The 18238-nt window shown below is 41.9% G+C and overlaps 1 protein-coding gene across 7 annotated transcripts in view; it reads left to right on the top strand.

Moving 5' to 3' along the window:
- PHC3 (polyhomeotic homolog 3) overlaps positions 1-18238 on the top strand; it is a 48065-nt gene that overhangs the window by 28862 nt on the left and 965 nt on the right. For 6 of the 7 annotated variants that reach the window (XM_033150624.1, XM_033150625.1, XM_033150623.1 and 3 more), the window contains 8 exons: positions 2603-2843; positions 4154-5028; positions 5554-5704; positions 7807-8060; positions 9736-9895; positions 13333-13447; positions 16961-17096; positions 17193-17424. In XM_033150624.1, the coding sequence (XP_033006515.1) occupies positions 2603-2843; positions 4154-5028; positions 5554-5704; positions 7807-8060; positions 9736-9895; positions 13333-13447; positions 16961-17096; positions 17193-17424 (2164 nt within the window). Of the gene's footprint in view, positions 1-2602; positions 2844-4153; positions 5029-5553; positions 5705-7806; positions 8061-9735; positions 9896-13332; positions 13448-16960; positions 17097-17192; positions 17425-18238 lie in introns of those variants that run through there. The other variant, XM_033150626.1, reaches the window with a different exon arrangement.

The following is an 18238-nucleotide window of genomic DNA, read 5'->3' as shown; positions in this document are numbered from 1 at the left end:
TCAGGTTTTAGGCCAGGCTTCCTCAAACTCGGCCCTCCAGATGTTTTGAGACTACAATTCCTATCATCCCTGACCACTGGTCCTGCTAGCTAGGGTTCATGGGAGTTGTAGGCCAAAAACATCTGGAGGGCCGAGTTTGAGGAAGCCTGTTTTAGGCTATGTGTTCTAGGAAAGAGCAGGGTAGTTCTGCTATTTTTAAGCTACTACTTGGAAGTAACATATAGGCAATGTGAGTGCCAGGCTATTTTGTGCCCTAGGCAAGGCTAACTACCTCAAAAAATTGCCAACTTCAGTTTTCAGAAACAGATGCCTTGCAGAAAAAATGAAAAGCACAAAACTTGAAACTGCTAAATTTATCTTAAATTGAAAGAATATGTAATACATCCATATTTGATTACATTTTTCAACTAGAAAATGTTTTAGCCAAATCATTTTGAATAATAATCTTGTGAATTATGATATTAAGATGTAAGTCTCATAAGTTTCAATTTCATGCACATCAATATCTTGCTTTGAGTGCCTTTTCCTTTACTGATTTTGCCACCAATTCCTTCAGGTGAAGTGCTGATGCTTGGGCATGTTCAACTGTTATAGTTTTCAAGCCAACTAGTCTCTTTTGCAACATGATTGAGCATATGTAAGTTTTTATAAGTTTGAGCTTTAAGAAACTGTATTTGCCACTGACACTGGAAGTGTGAGAAACAGACACATTATCCAGGAGTTTTTGTTTCAGGATGAAGAGAAGTACAGTGGTACCTCTAGTTACAAACTTAATTTGTTCCGGAGATCCGTTCTTAACCTGAAACTGTTCTTAACTAGAGGCGTGCTTTTGCTAATGGGTCTCTTGCTGCCACTGCGCCAATGTCACACGATTTCCATTCTCATCCTGGGGAAAAGTTATCAACTTGAGGTAACTCTTCCAGTAACCTGAAGTGTTTGTAACCTGAGGCGTTTGTAACTCGAGGTACCACTATACTCCTTGTGGCAGCATGGACTTTGGAAGTCTTTGAGCTATTGCTATAAGTTCACAGTAAATATATTTTACTCGGTATCTTTGTTTCCATTGTGCATCTATGATTTTTCCAATTTTTTGCAGACCTTCAGTACATCATCAGTAGATTTTGTGTTCATACTGTATACAGTCAAACCTCTGTTGTCAAAGGTAATCCGTTTGACTTCTGAAATGTTCGACAACCGAGGCGCAGCTTCCAATTGGTTGCAGGAGCTTGCTGCACTCAAGCAGAAGCTGCGTCAGACATTCAGCTTCCGAAAAGTGTTCGAAAACCAGAGCATTTACTTCCAGGTTTTGGCGTTCGGGAGCCAAAACGTTCCAAAATGGAGGCGTTCACGATCCGAGGTTTGACTGTATATCATACAGGAAGCCAAATAGGGAACTATATTGTTGTAGCTGCTGGAATCTTTTCAGTTGTACCACGGAATGCCAAGTTTTACATGCCAAGAACTCTGACCAAAGCAGTCAAGTATTCTAAGATCTGTCACCAATATTGTTCTTGTTGCCTAATTTCCTGCTGGTTAACATTGTGAATTGGTTTTCCTTTAGATAAGCACAATTCACATTCTCTCTAGGCAGGTGTGATAATTTTCTTAATGTTCAGTATTCCTCTCTTGTGAAGACAGAATTGCTTCAGTGTTCTTCCAGTCTTTTCATAGAATCATAGAACTGTAGAGTTGGAAGGGATCCCAAAGGTCACAGGAATGTCTTGGGATGTCAGTTAACAGTGGTTTGTGTGAAGCTATGCAGGGCCTTAGGGGTATAAATTTCTTTATTGTCTGTTTGATCAACATGATTATGGAAGTCTTCAAAACAGATAAAGTTGGACTTCCCTTCCCTTTGTATTAGAAGTATAGCACCTTACAGCCTGGCATTTCAAGCTAGGTGCAGGTATCTAACAGTTTCCTGGAATGTGAGAAGTCATTCTGATTTGAGGAGCATTGACTTTGACCCAGCTGTGGTCTTGTGAAGTGCCTGCAGTGTTTTTATTTTATTTATCAGTAGGAAACTTCATCTTTTCAGGATTCAATTAGCATCATGTGGAACTATAAGAATCTTGTACCTCTGTGCTGTGTTTCACTTTTACAACTAGTGTTCAATACAAATATTTTACATCCCTTTTTGCAATATATTTAAATGGTTTGTTAGATACACTTTGAGGTGGCCTTTCTGTATGGTAATATTAGGGGTATCTATGTTTCCTCCCTCTTTTCATTTTATCCTGCCACTACACCCAACCAGAACTGTATAGCCTATCATAGATGTGACAGAAGACCAAGCAAAGTAATTTCCTTGGGGGAACTGTGAATGGATTTGAATTCCACTATTTATTGTCAGTCTAATAGTAATATCATGTACATTTTAAGATTGCTCTCTAACCAAGATAGTATGGACTTTGGTATTCTTAACATCTCTGGCACTGTGTAAACAGTAGATATTGAGAAGCTCAGTTCTGACCTGCTTTTCCCATGGAACTTACTGGGCTTCATTGTAGTGCTTTTCTGATTTTGGTATCGTAAAATTGAAAGCTTCCCATTAAGCTAGTTATTAAACTGCATGTCGGATTTATTTTTTAATCACTTTCTTTAGGTCCAGAATTTGACATTACGCAGCCAGAAGTTGGGTGTATTATCTAGTTCACAGAACGGCTCTCCAAAAAGCAGTAGTCATGCCCAGACACTAGCTGTGTGCCCTAATAAACCCGTAACCAGTACCAAAGCCAGCCAGTCAGATCCTCTAGAAAGCAAAAGGAAAGGTGACAGCCCAACAGCAGAGCCTCGAAGCCCAGCCGTAACACGCACATCAAGTATTCATCAGCTCATGGCACCAGGTAGGATAGAGAGGTCACCTTTTTAAAAGAATGTTCATTTTAAATACAATGTATTGTTTGATTTTTGTGCATATTTTCTGTGTCCAGTCACTTGTGTGGAATGCGCCACAAAATCTGAAGTCCCAGGAGATTCTAGGAAGCTCTAGGTAGGTGGGAACATTAGAACAAGCACTCCTATACTGACACGACAGTGTTCCATAACATTCTGGACTGAAAAATTCTGCCTAAAGTCATTGAAATGTGACGTACATATTCATTTTACAGCGTGGCACATTAGTATTACAGCACTGTATGGGAACGTTTCTTCCCATTACCAACAGTAGTTGAACTGAAGTATTTGATGAGAGGGAAGCATTTCAATAAACTTCACTTTGTGCAATTCCTAAGGGTGAGAGGAGAACAGAACAGAACATCCCAATCCAGCGCTCTGCTGGGTAGAGGATTGCTCTTGTGCACCTACCTGTTTTTGTTTTAAATTTCCCTCCCATTCTCGTTGGTATCAAAGAGGTATAAATATGTCGGCCCCAGTCTTGCCCTGGTCTAGCCCCAACACACCCTTGTCAACCCTACAAGCATCAGAACTCTGACGTCAGCAAAGCAAGGGGCCATGGCAGTTTCTGCAGCTTCAGCAAAGGAGCAGCCAGCATATAGTCTCCCTCTCCAAGGTTATAGATGTCTCTTTCCACTACTGGAGAGCCGATCTTCCTATGTCCCATGGGTTGCCATCCCAGGGATCCATAGGATTTTAGGGTTAGCATTTGAATGTTACATTCAAACAAACTCGAAGCTTTACTTGGGAATTATTTTTATTAGGATATTTGTAAGTATTTTAATACTGATGGCACAATAACACACACCCTTCCATAGATGTATGAATTATATAAATTTTAAGGCAGCAAATGGCAATGAAAACTGTTAACATACAAATTATTGTAGTATGCCTGAAGAACTGCTTCCTAGGGATAGTCACTGGAAAAAAGTTAGCTACAACTTTGATTTTAGATTTGACTAGTGTTTTGTCTGTTACAGTTGCCCAATTTAATTCTAAAAATGAAGAATTTTCTGGTGAAAAATAGTCCCCCAACCCTCATATTATTGTTCATAGGTGCGTTTCTCTAAGGATTTGGCAAATTCAGGGTATTGTATTGAATATATTAGTTGCCATTTATAAAGATAATGGATCTATTTGCTTGATTTGGTCAAATGCCGGGTGGACATGACTCTAAAACCAAACCATGCATTATTATTTTTTGCAGATTTAAGGAAATGATTATTGATTCTCTCTTTTTATTTTCCTTTTCACTGTGCAGCTTCATATTCTGCTATTCAGCCCCATTCTCTGTTAAAGCACCAGCAGTCCCCTCTTCACTCACCACCTTCAAAAATTTCCCACCACCAGCTGATCTTCCAGCAGCAACAAGTTCAACCAATCACTCTCCAGCTTCCTCCCAATCAGGAAGCATCTGTGTCGCAACACTGTGCCCCTCTCCAAGGCCATGCTCTTCCTCCAGCCCCCAGCAGCGCCTCATCACAGCACTGCACACCTGTCCACATCCATCCCCCGCCACTTCCTCCTCCACTTTCTCCAAGTCCATCCCATTCCTCTCAGCAGTCAGTAGTGGTATCTCCTCCACCACCTCCTTCGCCCAGCCAGTCACCAACAATAATTATACACCCCCAAGCTCTTATTCAGTCGCAAACACATCCGCTAGCATCATCAGCACTTCAGTCAGAGCATCACCCAGCGCAGGCTGATGATAGGCCAACAGATGCAACCTCGCAGCCTTCTAATCTTCCAGCCCAGCTGCCACCTTCCCCAATAGTTCACATTGGGTCACCGGATCAGCCTGCCATGGTGTCCACAGGCCAACATATAACATCTCCAACGCCTCACCAGCAGTATCCAGCTTTGCAGCCCATGCCAATCCCAGTGGCAGCCTCTCCCCAGCTGCCAACATCTCCAGCCCCCAGCCAGCCACTTCCTCTTCCGCCTGTTCAGTCTTTACAAGTGCAGCCTGACATTTTGTCCCAGGGTCAGGTTTTGGTGCAGAACACCTTGGTTTCTGAGGAGGAGCTTCCTGCTGCCGAAGCGTTGGTCCAGCTGCCGTTTCAGACTCTTCCTCCTCCTCAGACGGTTGCAGTGAACCTTCAAGTGCAACAAGCAGTACCTGTTGAGACCCCAGTGGTAAGGATCTGATAACTTCCCTCTCCAGTTTTGAAATAGGAGATGAAACACTAACAAGTTAAAACTGGATGGATGTTAGATATATGTTTTCTTACAGCTCTTCAGGATTGAAAATAGTGGGGGGGGGGTTTTCAAAAGCGTTTGCCGGTTTTACGATTTTGATGTGATAGATTATACATTTGACTTAAAAATTGTTAGCTACTCTGAGAAGTCTCAACCAAGAGCAAGGTGGAAATAGCTAAAGGAATGAATGCATATGTAAATCAAAGCATCCTAACCCTGTCATGTATGCACCAGCTGTTTTTTCATGATGAAGCAGTAATCACTGTAATCCTTGCTAAAGTTGCATTGATAATAGCTAAAGTTACATTGATAATGGCCTTATTTTGATTAAGTTGGCAAAACCTTTATTTCAGTATGGCTGTCTTGCATTTCCCTTCAGAAAAATGAAGACCCAGGACAACTAACAATTCCATAAAATATCTGTAGGGTTTGCTTCTAAAAGTGCTTATTTCTTCACTGCAGATTTATCAAGTGGAAGACATGTGTGAAGAGGAGATGCCAGAAGAATCAGACTGTGTGCGTATGGTTAGGACCCCCACTCCACCCACCTTGTCACCTCCAGCTATAACTTTAAGAAATCGAGACGAGCTTGGCTATGAGGAACCTTTTTCAGGTAAGAAGGAATATGGAGGTGCCTAATTATTTAGGGCAGATTCTGGTGTGGTGCCCATGCCTTTTTCCTTGTGCAGTTTTGGTTGTGCTGCAAGATAAAGGGATAGAATCTCACCCAGTATACTTGAATGTCTGAATTGTTTCTTGGATTCAGCAGATTGCTGAAACCAATTTAGATTCAAGGTGGGGAGAGGACGGGGGGAAACTTATCACCCGCGGCCCGCCAACTAGTTTACCTTAGCAGCAGGCAACCCTGGTTTGTAGCTTAAGGCAGAAGGAAACGGCAAGAGCCTCTGCTTTTTTTGTACATGTGCTTCTGCAGCTCAGAACCCTGAAGGAAAAAGAGAGAATTCAAGGGCCTGTTATAGTAGGCAGACATGAGGAAGCCAGGCAGATCCAATGTCAGTAGGAACAGAGGAGGAAGGAGCTAAACAGTTTCTACAGGTGAAACTCGAAAAATTAGAATATCGTGGAAAAGTTCATTTATGTAAGAAATTGTTTTCATTAGCTACTGGGGTTTAATATATGAGATAGACTCATGACATGCAAAGCGAGATATGTCAAGCCTTTATTTGTTATAATTGTGATGATTATGGTGTACAGCTGATGAAAAACCCCAAAGTTGAGATTGTTAATTTGGAGTGCTCATCAGCTGTACGCCATAATCATCACAATTATAACAAATAAAGGCTTGACATATCTCGCTTTGCATGTCGTGAGTCTATCTCATATATTAGTTTCACATTTTACGTTGAATTACTGAAAGAAATGAACCTTTCCACGATATTCTAATTTTTCAATTTTCACCTGTATATGAGGGGAAGCATAAGTGAGCAGCCACATAGCCACTGAGGTACAGCCAATGGCTGACATGATTGTGGAGTTGGGGTGGGGTTTCACAGACCCCAAAGCCAGGCATTATTGACTTGAGGTGGATGTAGGATTGAGTCTTTTGCCTAATGCATTTTTTGCTGCTTGCTCAGAAGCCATGACTAGCAATGTTCATCCACCCTAACATCCCCAGATCTATAGAGCTACCAGTCTCTAACATCTGTAAGCCAGATATCTGCAGCCAGCTATCTTAAAACATGTCATGGCAATAGGTGTAACTCAATAATCATTGCATTTTAACCCCCCACACCTTACATTGCATTCCAGTCCCCATCCCAGGCCACAGATTCATCAGATTTGGTGAAAAGCACCAATACACTGTGCTTAACTGGGTATAATTCGGTGAGTTCCCTTTAAAAAAAAAAAAAAAGGAAATGTCACAAAGCCAGACTTCACAATTGCTGGTCACTTCTGTAAACCTCTGTCAACACAAGATGTTGTTGTTGTTCAGTTGTTCAATCGTGTCCGACTCTTCGTGACCCCATGGACCAGAGCACGCCTATCCTTCACTGCCTCCCGCAGTTTGGCCAAACTCATGTTAGTAGCTTCGAGAACACTCTCATAGTAGCTATTTAGCTATAGGTAAACTGTCATTGGTGTGCATTTCATCAAAAGTATCCAGACTTGGAATATGTCACAGGCAGAATATTGGGCAAGAAGGACCATAGAATTGAATAAGTAGCAGTGACAGTTAAAGACCAGAAACATAGAAGGAGGCTTGCTTGCTGATTGTTTCTCAGTTGAATGCATGTACACAAATTACGTTTTACAATTTATCTTCTGCTTATTAAAAATAAAAATATGAGTGTGATTCCTTTAATGTTACAATAATGTTTAATGGACTAGAAAAATGCTTTAGATAAGAAAGAAGGATAACTATTATGCACAACAGGCTGCTGGCATATTGTCCTCCTTGCACCAATAAATTTCATGCCAGTGGAACTGGATTTCTGTGCTAGTTAAACAATATTCTGATAAATCACATTATGCAAATTGCTATGTTGTGCAGTTCCCACTCCCAACAGTGCATTTGTGATACTGGTAGGCTCTTATCTAAGATAAGAGCGCACTGGACAAAAGTCCAAATTACTTTGGCAATTTGTCAATTGAGGAAACAAGAATTAGGAAGGAATTTTGTAGTGGTGAAGCCATGAATGTAAGTAATGCTTGAGTTTTTTGTTTTTTTTAAATAAATAAATACTTTTTTCCTAGAACAAGAGGGACATCCTTCAATGGCCTCATCAGTCAGCGCTTCTGTAATTAAATCACCATCAGACCCTTCACATGGCTCTGTTCCACAACCACCTCTTTTGCTTCCAGCGATCCCAACAAGGAGTAACAGCGCATCAGTGTCTCATAAGAACCCTAGCATGGAAAACAAACCTCCACAGGCTATCGTTAAGCCACAAATCCTGACCCATGTTATTGAGGGCTTTGTGATCCAAGAGGGGTTAGAGCCATTTCCTGTAAGTGTGCAATGTTGAGCCATATTTGTATCTTGTTTGTTTGTTTGTTTGTTTGTTTGTTTGTTTGTTTGTTTGTTTGTTTGTTTTAGGAGGCAATGTGTTGTGGTTATTTGGGGCTATTGCTTTTCTAAAGCTTTTCGCTTTTTACAACAGACTGAACTTGATTCTAGTAACTGCAGTCTGTCAAATAGCTTATTAGAAACTCTTTCACTGTGGTCAATGAGGTCTATTTTTTCTTGGTTTAGATGTGTTGCCTGCCTACAATTCTGAACATGAAGTAGCAGAGTTAGGAAGGCCCTCTGCATGAGTCCCAAAAGACCGCTGCCCTTCAGATTATGTAATACAGGGTTCAGTGGACCAGTGTGTTGACTCAGTATAAAAAAGGGCAGGAAATGGGAAGGCATCTGATGTCAGGATGTAGAGAGGAGAGCTCAAACATAGATAAGATTGTGTATTTATCCCAAGACTTTCTGAGTGAATTGACTCTTCCTCCATTAAAGCAAAGATGTATGAACCAGTAATTGATGCCAAAACAGGTCTTACAAACATGCAGAACAGTCCTGAACTGGAAATAGACTGATTTACCCAGTCTGAATCCTGCCACAATCTTCTAAGTGGATTCGCTTCTGGATAGGCTGGGCCTGAATGGGCAGTTTTTTGCCTATTCCACACTGTTATTGTTGTCAGCTGCTAAATACAACTTATGTTCAGTCCATCTATTGAACTTCAGAGAGGAAAGAATAAGCAAAGAGGATAGATAGATACTTGTAGATAGATTCCAAGCCACTTTTATTATTATTATTATTATTATTATTATTATTATTATTATTATTTATTAAATTTATATACTGTGTGGCCCCCCCACCTCCCGCTTGAAAAGGCCATAGGTTGATTAACAGCTGGAGGCCTGGTTGAAGAGGAATGCTTTTGCCTAAAGTTATGTCCCTGGGAACAGCATTCCACAAACGGGGAGCCACTGCAGAAAAGGCCCATTCTCTGGGAAGGCCACAGATCACAGGGTCTGTTCATATGAACTATTGGTATCCTGAACAGCATAAAACATAGGTCAAAACCATCACTTTGAATTGGGCACAGAAGCTAAATAGCGGCCAGTGCAGTTGAGCCAGGATTGGTGTTACATGCTTCAGAGGCAGCTCCACATATAACATCCAGCAGAATTCTTCTACTTTCATAACAGGCAGATTATCTTCCTGAGTCTATTTTCTTACCTTTGTACACATTTATTTAAAGACATAAAATAGACAATGCAATACAATGGAAGGTAGTCTATATCAGGAAAGGAGTATATTTTTGATATAACAGGCATTTGATGAATTGAAAATAGCATTTATATTTTCTGTGGTGTCTTCTTTTGATACTTTGCCCTATGTTTTGAGATTTCCGAAGCCACAAATAGAAGTCTAAAATAAGCAACAATCTACCAGTATTTCAAATGAGAAATAGATTTCTTTGCTTCTCTTCTCATTCTTTTATTCTCATTTCATCTGTTTTGATTGTTAAGTTGGTTCGGAGTTGGACCGTAGACAACAAAAGGCATGCACCTATTCTTTGTCTATCTATGTAGCAGTAAGTCTAATGAACGCATGCCCTGACCTTGCAAGGTTATGTGTACTGTTTTCTTGTATCATGATTTTCTTCTTTTCTCTTGTAACAGGTAAGTTGTTCATCTCTTCTAGTTGAGCAGCCTGCAAAAAAGAGGCTGCTGGTGGAGGGCCAGGCGATGAACGTTATGTGTGTGGAGCCAGAGCTGCAGAACAATGCAAAGCATGTAGACAACTCCTCAGACACAGAGTTGGAGGATATAATTACGGAAGGTTTGTGCATTTTATTTACAGTTGCTGAGCAACTGTATTTTCTGAAACCTGAGCCTATTCTATTTTTCCACCAGAGACTGTTTCCTGAGATTTCTAATTACCATATTTTTCCGTGTATAAGATGAGATTTCCCCCCAATTTTTTAAAGTTTAAAATTGGGAGTTGTCTTATACAATGGAATGTTGCAATTAAATATATAAATAAATATATGCCGCCATCCATATTCTTACCCCCACCCCCCGAGCCTGTCAGGAAATGGCCTACTCACAAGTAGGAACCTGGCAGAGACACATGCCCGACTGGCATGTTCCCTCCTTCCTGGATTTGGGAGCTTCTCATAAGCTGCTTCAGCCCGAACATCACAGCAACTGATGTGGGAGGTCATCAGCACACTTGCTGGATCCACAGAGGTTTGCGCAGTTGCGTAGCAGACCACAGCGACTCAGCATGTAGGCTAATCTACTTTATTACATATAATACACACAGAGCACTCCATCATGGCTCCCTCTCTTTCTAGCATCACACAGCAAAGAGAAAGAACAAAGGACAAAAGTCCTACTTCAAGGAACACAGTAAGACAAACATCCTGTCTTTCATCACTTCCCACTCTGTGGAATGAAAACACATACCCAGTCATGTGATAGACAATAATCCCATGACTGCACACAGGGAATGAATCTCCAAACACTATTGGCCTCACAACAAACCCTGGTCTGGTACTCCCCCCCCCCAGCAGCCCCCACTCTGGACATTGTCCCTTCCCTCCAGTTCCCTCAGCCACCCCCTGGCTACCCAGACCCCCCATTCCCCAAGCGCACTCAGGCAGCACTGGCAATCGCAGCTCCTCAATCAGCGTTCGCATCTGCCGGCGCTCATGGAGTAAATGTGGTACATACCGTAAATACTGAGACAAAAGTGCAACACACAGGCGGGAGAGCTGTAGCTGTAGCTACAGTGGAGTTAAACTGAGCTGACAGGAGCAGCCTCCATTACACAGCTTGACTCACTGTTTGATGTTTAAATATATGGTACTAAATATACCGTGTTTCCCCTATTTTAAGACACCGTCTTAGATTTTTTTACACTCAAAAAAACACAGGGTGGCTTATTTTCAGGGGATGTCTTATTTTTATTGCTGGTAATAAATATTGATGAAAAAGGAACAGGCGGGGCAGGACTCAGGCGAGAGACTTTTATTTTTTAGTGCCTCTCGCTTGCTGTCTCCCTGCCCACCAGGCTGCAGGACTCGGGCGAGAGGCTTTTTTTGTGTGCGTCCCGCTCGCTGTCTCCCTGCGTGCCAGGAACAGGTAGGAGGGCCTGAGGAGGCGATGGGGACAATGGCGGCACTACGGCTTATTTTCAGGGTATGGCTTATTTTTCGCAGCTGTGAAAAAAACCTGCTGTGGCTTACTTTATGACTACATCTTTAAAAAGGGGAAACACGGTACCAGTGTTTTGAATATTTAATAAAATATCAAAGTTGTTCTGTTTGGTGTTTAAAATATTTATTTCTTACTTTTGGGCTCAAAAAAATAGGGATCGTCTTATACGTGGGGGTGTCTTATACACGGAAAAATACAGTATGTTAGGAAAGAGAGTTTCCCAGACGTTGTCACCCAATGCCATATTTTGTGTGGATGCCATAGTTGTACATAAATGTTTCAGCACCTGATCCAGCTGTTGTCATTCTTTTTGTTGCATGGAGGTCACCGCCCTGACTGCAGATGTGTATCCTTATTCCCCTTCAAATGGTAACACATACACATCAGCAGCATGTATGGACTTCCCTTCCTTGCTTGATCAGGCAACTGTGCATTACAGTAGGCTCCATTATGTAAAAATAATTGCAATTTTTGTGGTACACAGCCAGATTCCAGACAGCCTAGTATAGCGTAGTAAGAACTACATTGATTTATAGACAAGCCCTCCCCCTTCTCATCAAGCTGACAATAGGGAATTTTCATGGCTAGAGTCCCAGGTGAAATAACAAGCATAGGCAAGAGAGATTCCAAATTTATATACTGAGCCAAGGTGAATCTCTTTGGTGCAGAAATAGGGTTGGAAAGCACTACAACAAAAGGGCAAGCATAGACCAAAAATATGACATAACCTGATTTATGCTGCAATATCTTCATAGAGCCACTCCTGTCTGTACAGGGAACTGAATTTACAGGTGTTTGGCTTTCATGCCACTGAAAAGCAGCATTTTGTGTCGTCGTTAAATTCCTCCGTATTTTGCAAACACCATCAGATAAGCCATTGAGCAGTTCCTTTTGCTCAGCTATTGGATATTTCAAAGAGTTAACAGCTTTTATACTACAGAAGCTGTTCTGCAGGTAGTGTTTAGCAAAAGTAAAATAAGATGCAATTATCTCTTATATTTCCAAGATAAGCTGTTGGTCACCTGTTGTTCTTTATTTGACTAAAATTCCATGTGGCCTTTCTCATAAAGGACAAGTAGTTCTCAAATTATGTTTTTTTAAATAAAAAAGTAGCATTGTGTTAAGCATTTCCTTACGTTTTGTGCCAAAATTTATACGTATGCTGTTATGCACTCCACTCTTACAGTTATTTCTCAGTCTTACGTTTCAGTCTTAACTAAGACATTGGAGGAACTGCAAACAATGAGCCTTCCTTTGCTTGTTGCAATCCACACGAATGTATTATATTTTCCGATATTATTTGTTTGTTTGTTTGGTTGGTTGGTTGGTTGGTTGCTTCTGTTTTAATAGTCGCTTTTCTTCAACGAACCTCCAAGAAATAGTGTTTCTGTTCTCTTGTGGTGTCTCAAGTATTTGCATCCTTGTTTTCTCTTTGGTTTAGACTTTACTAACAAGTGGTGCTAGCCTGGTGATCGAATGCTACAGTTAACAGGTTCTGCCAACATTTACTCAGAAAATGAATTAGCTTAAAGGCAGCAGTTGGCAACTGTGAGGAGAACGTTTTCATCCCAAGGACCAGATAAAGAACTGGTTCATCCAGTTCTGGGTCGTTTTTGACAGGAGGGTGACCTCATGCGCCGACGCGGTGGGTCAGGATTGGCTCATGGGCCAGTGGTTCCCCATCCCTGATCTAGCAAGACAAATTTTGTGTTCTTAGCTTTCAATTTCCCATTGCCTGCATAGGGTCATTGTGCTTCATTGGAGCTCTGGGTGGTAACACACTGGTAGAATGCATGTTTTGAATGAAGATCCTAGGTTCAGTCTGCAGCCTATCCAATCCTTTGCTAGTCAGAGCAGTTAGGCTGAATGGATCTGACTCAGCTTCAGGCACTTTTATGCAGTATAAGTATGTTTACAGACAAACTCACTTGATCAAATACAAGCCATCAAATACCGTTTCTCAGTTCATCACAGCTTCTGTCGGACTTTTGAAAATGTTTTTATAACTTGTGAGTGGCTCAGACTGACTGAATTTATGTTGCTGTTTCCCTTTAGAGGGGCTGGATGAGATGGAAACAGATCTCCTCAAGTGCGAGTTTTGTGGGAAAATGGGATATGCAAATAAGTTTCTGCGGTCAAAGCGATTCTGCACCATGTCCTGTGCCAAGAGGTATTCTTTATTAGTTATAATTTCAAATATTCCAAAAATGGTGTATAGGCCCGCTTTTTAAACATAGCGCTGGATTTGGGATCAAAATCTTATGAACCAAATAGTTCAGTGAGACCCCAGCATAGGATTTACCCAGCCTAGTGACTCTTTATTCCAGTTTTGCTAGTGGTGTTTATCAGTTTGTTTTTTAAATAAGCTTTATTTTTACATTTTCAAAAATATAGTCAACTTGCAATTTACACATATTTAACTTGCACAATCACAGTTTTGCACTCTTGGCTGGAAAAGGGGGGGTCAGGAGAGAGCGAAAAAACATTGGAAGGGGACAGGAGAGTGGGCTGGGGAACGTTGGCGATCCCACCTGCCACTGCACTCACCCTGGGAGAGCATTCAGAGGTGCAGGGAAAGTCTGCAGCAGCCTTGGGAAGAGTGCATACAACCTTCAAAGATTGCGTAGAGGTTGTTGGAGAGTGCTGCACTGTGCTTTTTACAGTTTTAAAAGGGTTGCTTTTGCTATGTGAGATTTTGGCTTTTTGCTCTATCCCTGGAACTTAAGCTCCATGTAAGTTGAGAGTCTGCTGCATGGGTTAGCAAACTAAGGCCTGGGGGCTGGATCTGGCCCAATCGCCTTCTAAATCTGGCCCACGGATGGTCTGGGAATCAGCATGTTTTTATATGAGTAGAATGTGTGCTTTTATTTAAAATGCATCTCTGGGTTATTTGTGGGGCATAGGAATTTGCTCCCCCCCCCTTCAAAATATAGTCGGGCCCCCCACAGGGTCTGAGGGACAGTGGACCAGCCCCCTGTTGAAAAGGTTTGCTGATCCCTGATCTACTGTATTAAAAGACTACAAGTTTATGAAGCATGTAACACAAATTTCCATTTCCCTTGCTCTCCTAAAATACGTTATAGTAAATTTCATGTGTTGGATTTTGGACAGTTGTGATTGTTGGGCAGTGTTTTCTGTTCGTACCTTAACAAGTTGTTCCAGAGAGAGCCATGCATTGCTGGTGGTTTTGTTATTGTACTGTCTCTTCTGACATGCTGAATAAACATGTACCATGTTTCTCCAAAACCATCCTTAGCTCTCATGTTTTTTAGAGCTGTAAGTTGCTCTGATAACTTTTCCATAAGAGCAACGTTCCATGCCCTTTCCAACCAAGTCTCCAGGGTCAAATTAGCAGATGTTTTCCAGTGCCTTGCTATAACTTGTCTGGCTTCAGTCATAAAAAGGATTAACACTTCTTTAAACATTAAGTCTTTCAAATAATCGATAAACAAGCTTACATTTGGGATCACAGGGTTCCGCTTGACCTGTAATTACAGGTACTTCAATCATAATTAATTACCAAAGGAATTCATTCTTATTGCATCACCACCACATATGGAAATAAGACCCCAATTTATCAGTATGATTGATTATAATTATAATAATTTATTATTTATTACCCCCCCCCTCCAATCTGGCTGGGTTTCCCCAGCCACTCTGGGCGGCTTCCAACAGAATGTTAAAATACAATAATCTATTAAACATTAAAAGCTTCCCTAAACAGGGCTGCTTTCAGGTGTCTTCTAAAAGTCTGGTAGTTGTTTTTCTCTTTGACATCTGGTGGGGTGGGAGGGCGTTCCACAGGGTGGGTGCCACTACCAAGAAGGCCCTCTGCCTGGTTCCCTGTAACTTGGCTTCTCGCAGCGAGGGAACCGCCAGAAGGCCCTTGGCACTGGACCTCAGTGTCTGGACAGAACAATGGGAATGGAGATGCTCCTTCAGGTATACTGGACCGAGGCCATTTAGGGCTTTAAAGGTCAGCACCAACACTTTGAATTGTGCTCGGAAACGTACTGGGAGCCAATGTAGGTCTTTCAAGACCGGTGTTATGTGGTCTCAGCGGCCGCTCCCAGTCACCAGTCTAGCTGCCGCATTCTGGATTAGTTGTAGTTTCCGGGTCACCTTCAAAGGTAGCCCCACATAGAGTGCATTGCAGTAATCCAAGCGAGAGATAACTAGAGCATGCACCACTCTGGCGAGACAGTCCGCAGGCAGGTAAGGTCTCGGCCTGTGTACAGATGGAGCTGGCAGACAGCTGCACTGGATACAGAATTAACCTGTGCCTCCATGGACAGCTGTGAGTCCAAAATGACTCCTAGGCTGTACACCTGGTCCTTCAGGGGCACAGTTACCCCATTCTGGACCAGGGAGTCCTCCACACCTGCCCACCTCCTGTCCCCCCAAAACAGTACTTCTGTCTTGTCAGGATTCAACCTCAATCTGTTAGCCACCATCCATCCTCCAACCGCCTCCAGGCACTCACACAGCACCTTCACCACCTTCACTGGTTCTGATTTAAAAGAGAGGTAGAGCCGGGTATCATCCCCATACTGATAAACATCCAGCCCAAACCCCCTGATGATCTCTCTCAGCAGTTGCATGTAGATGTTGAAAAGCATGGGGGAGAGGGCAGAACCCTGAGGCACCCCACAAATGAGAGCCCAAGGGTCTGAACACTCACCCCCACCACCACTTTCTGAACACGGCCCAGGAGGAAAGAGCAGAACCACTGTATAACAGTGTCCCCACTGTTATCATTGTTGTTGCTGCTATTGTTTTTTTTTTTTTTAACTAATTAACCCCAAGCATGCTACTTATTGTGCTCTAAAAGCAATGTAAAGAAATTAACAACACAACCACCAATAACTCATGGAAAAAGTGGATAAAAGTTTTCCCCCGTCTCATAATAGCAGAGCTCATGAGCTTCCAGTGAAGCTGAATGTTGAAAAATTCAAGACAGATAAAAGAAAGTATTTCTTCAGGCAGCACATAGTTGGAACTTTGGAATGGAGGGAAAGAAACAATACTGAACTATATTAGCCCCTGGGCAGAAATTATTTTTGGTGTGGTTCATGAATATGTGGAATGACGGGGGTAGTTTTGGACACTTGATCCAAGCTATCCCCTGGATTTGCCCCCGTCATGCTTCAATCCTCCTCTGGTATGTCCCCTTTTCAGCTGCACCTGCATCAGAGCTCCAACATTGGTAGGGTATGGACTGTAGAGGTAATGACAGAAGGAGGAAGGGAATCTGACATGGGCTCTCCCTCTCTCAAGTCAGAACTCTCCCCACCCTCAGAGAAGATCTGATACTTCCTATTACCCTTGGCTCACCCTCCTAGGGGCCAAAGAATTGCAGGTGAAATCATATAAAACCACAAGAGGAAGTAAACTAAAATATCTTCAACTCATTGGCATCCCTTCAAATTATATATAGATACAGTTAACTCAAAACATTTAGGGAAGTAACAATTATTTTAAACTATGAATTGATTAATTTTGACCAGTTGTGATAAGAAAACAATTATTTGTTTATGATATTTATTTCCTTCTTGCATTATGGAACCAAAGGCTCTATTGCTTTTTTTAAAAAGTTAGTTCTCACTGATCTACATACACTGATCACATTCTACTCCCAGAAGCAATTTTTCACAGTGTTTATTTATTTATTTATTACTTTTAGGTACAACGTCAGCTGCAGTAAGAAATTTGGATTATATGGCTCAGACAAAAGCAGTCGTTGGAGCCGGAGCCTTGGGCGACGCGGGCGGCGGCCAAGCAGCTCTGATGGAGCTCCCAGGGAACACTTCCTTAGACAGGTCTGTGGAATGCTAACTAAACTCCACGGTGTCCTTTTGTAAGAGTTAATCAAGGAAAATGGTTATACTGTGGTTTATCTGTACTGCATTTTCCAGCTTCCAATTACTTATCCATCTGCAGAAGAAGACTTGGCTTCTCAGGAAGACAATGTACCGGTTGCCATGACCACTCGCTTGCGAAGGCAAAGTGAAAGGGAAAGAGAGCGTGAACTTAGGGAACTGAGAATTAGGAAAACGACAGACAACATGGATTTGTTACCAGCGATACAATCTGATCCATCCGGATGGACTGTGGAAGATGTTTGGGCCTTCATACATTCTTTGCCCGGTATGGAGATGGAGCACATTTGTTTGCTAAGAATGTCCGATGACAGTATTACTAGCTTGAGGGGAGAGGCAGAGGAGGCATAGGAGGGCTGGTTTGGATTGCAAAGAAACAGGGTTAATATCGCACCTATTTACTCTTGTGCTTCTAGAGTTTACTTTCAGAATCCTTGTCAGCAGAGGGGGGTTTCAGGATTTATACCGTGACTTCCAGCAAATTCTCAGGCTTACCAAAAATAAAATAAAATCTCGTCAAAACAAATTAAATGCAAACATTAAAACATTAAAGTGATTTGCAGGGGGGAAAGAGTTCAGATTTTAAAACCTGGAAAAATAAAAAGACATTTGCCTAGTTACAAAATGACATCAGGGTAGGTCCCAGGTGAGCCTGCCACAGTCAGAGTGCCACCACTAAGTGAGCCTTTTTTTCTCGCAGCCACTTAAAACCACTCAGATGGAAACTGTCGTGACAGTTTTCAAAATAACTGGTTCATTTTCAGTTCTTAAATCTTTTTCTTTTGCTTCCACACACCTTAGTATGTCTACCAGTACTGTTTCATAATCACTATGGCATTGTGCAGTATCCCTTGATACATCATTGAGGCTGTTGTGTAGTGAGAGGTTTATGCTAAAATAGTGTGGTAACACCTCCCTATTCAACTGAACCCTGATTTCCTTTTAAACATCCCAGATCTCTCGTTGAAATAACACTGCATTGGCTGAATGTGTTTGCTTAGGTAGCAGCTGGGATCCTGAGAGAGACCCAGTTTCGCCCACGCTCCACTGCCAAGAAGTCTCCGGTCAACAGGGCTAATTCA

This window comes from Lacerta agilis, chromosome 5, assembly GCF_009819535.1.
Source record: "Lacerta agilis isolate rLacAgi1 chromosome 5, rLacAgi1.pri, whole genome shotgun sequence".
NCBI lineage: Eukaryota > Metazoa > Chordata > Lepidosauria > Squamata > Lacertidae > Lacerta > Lacerta agilis.
Note: the sequence above shows the minus strand (reverse complement) of the source record. Positions and strands in the feature narration are given on the sequence as shown.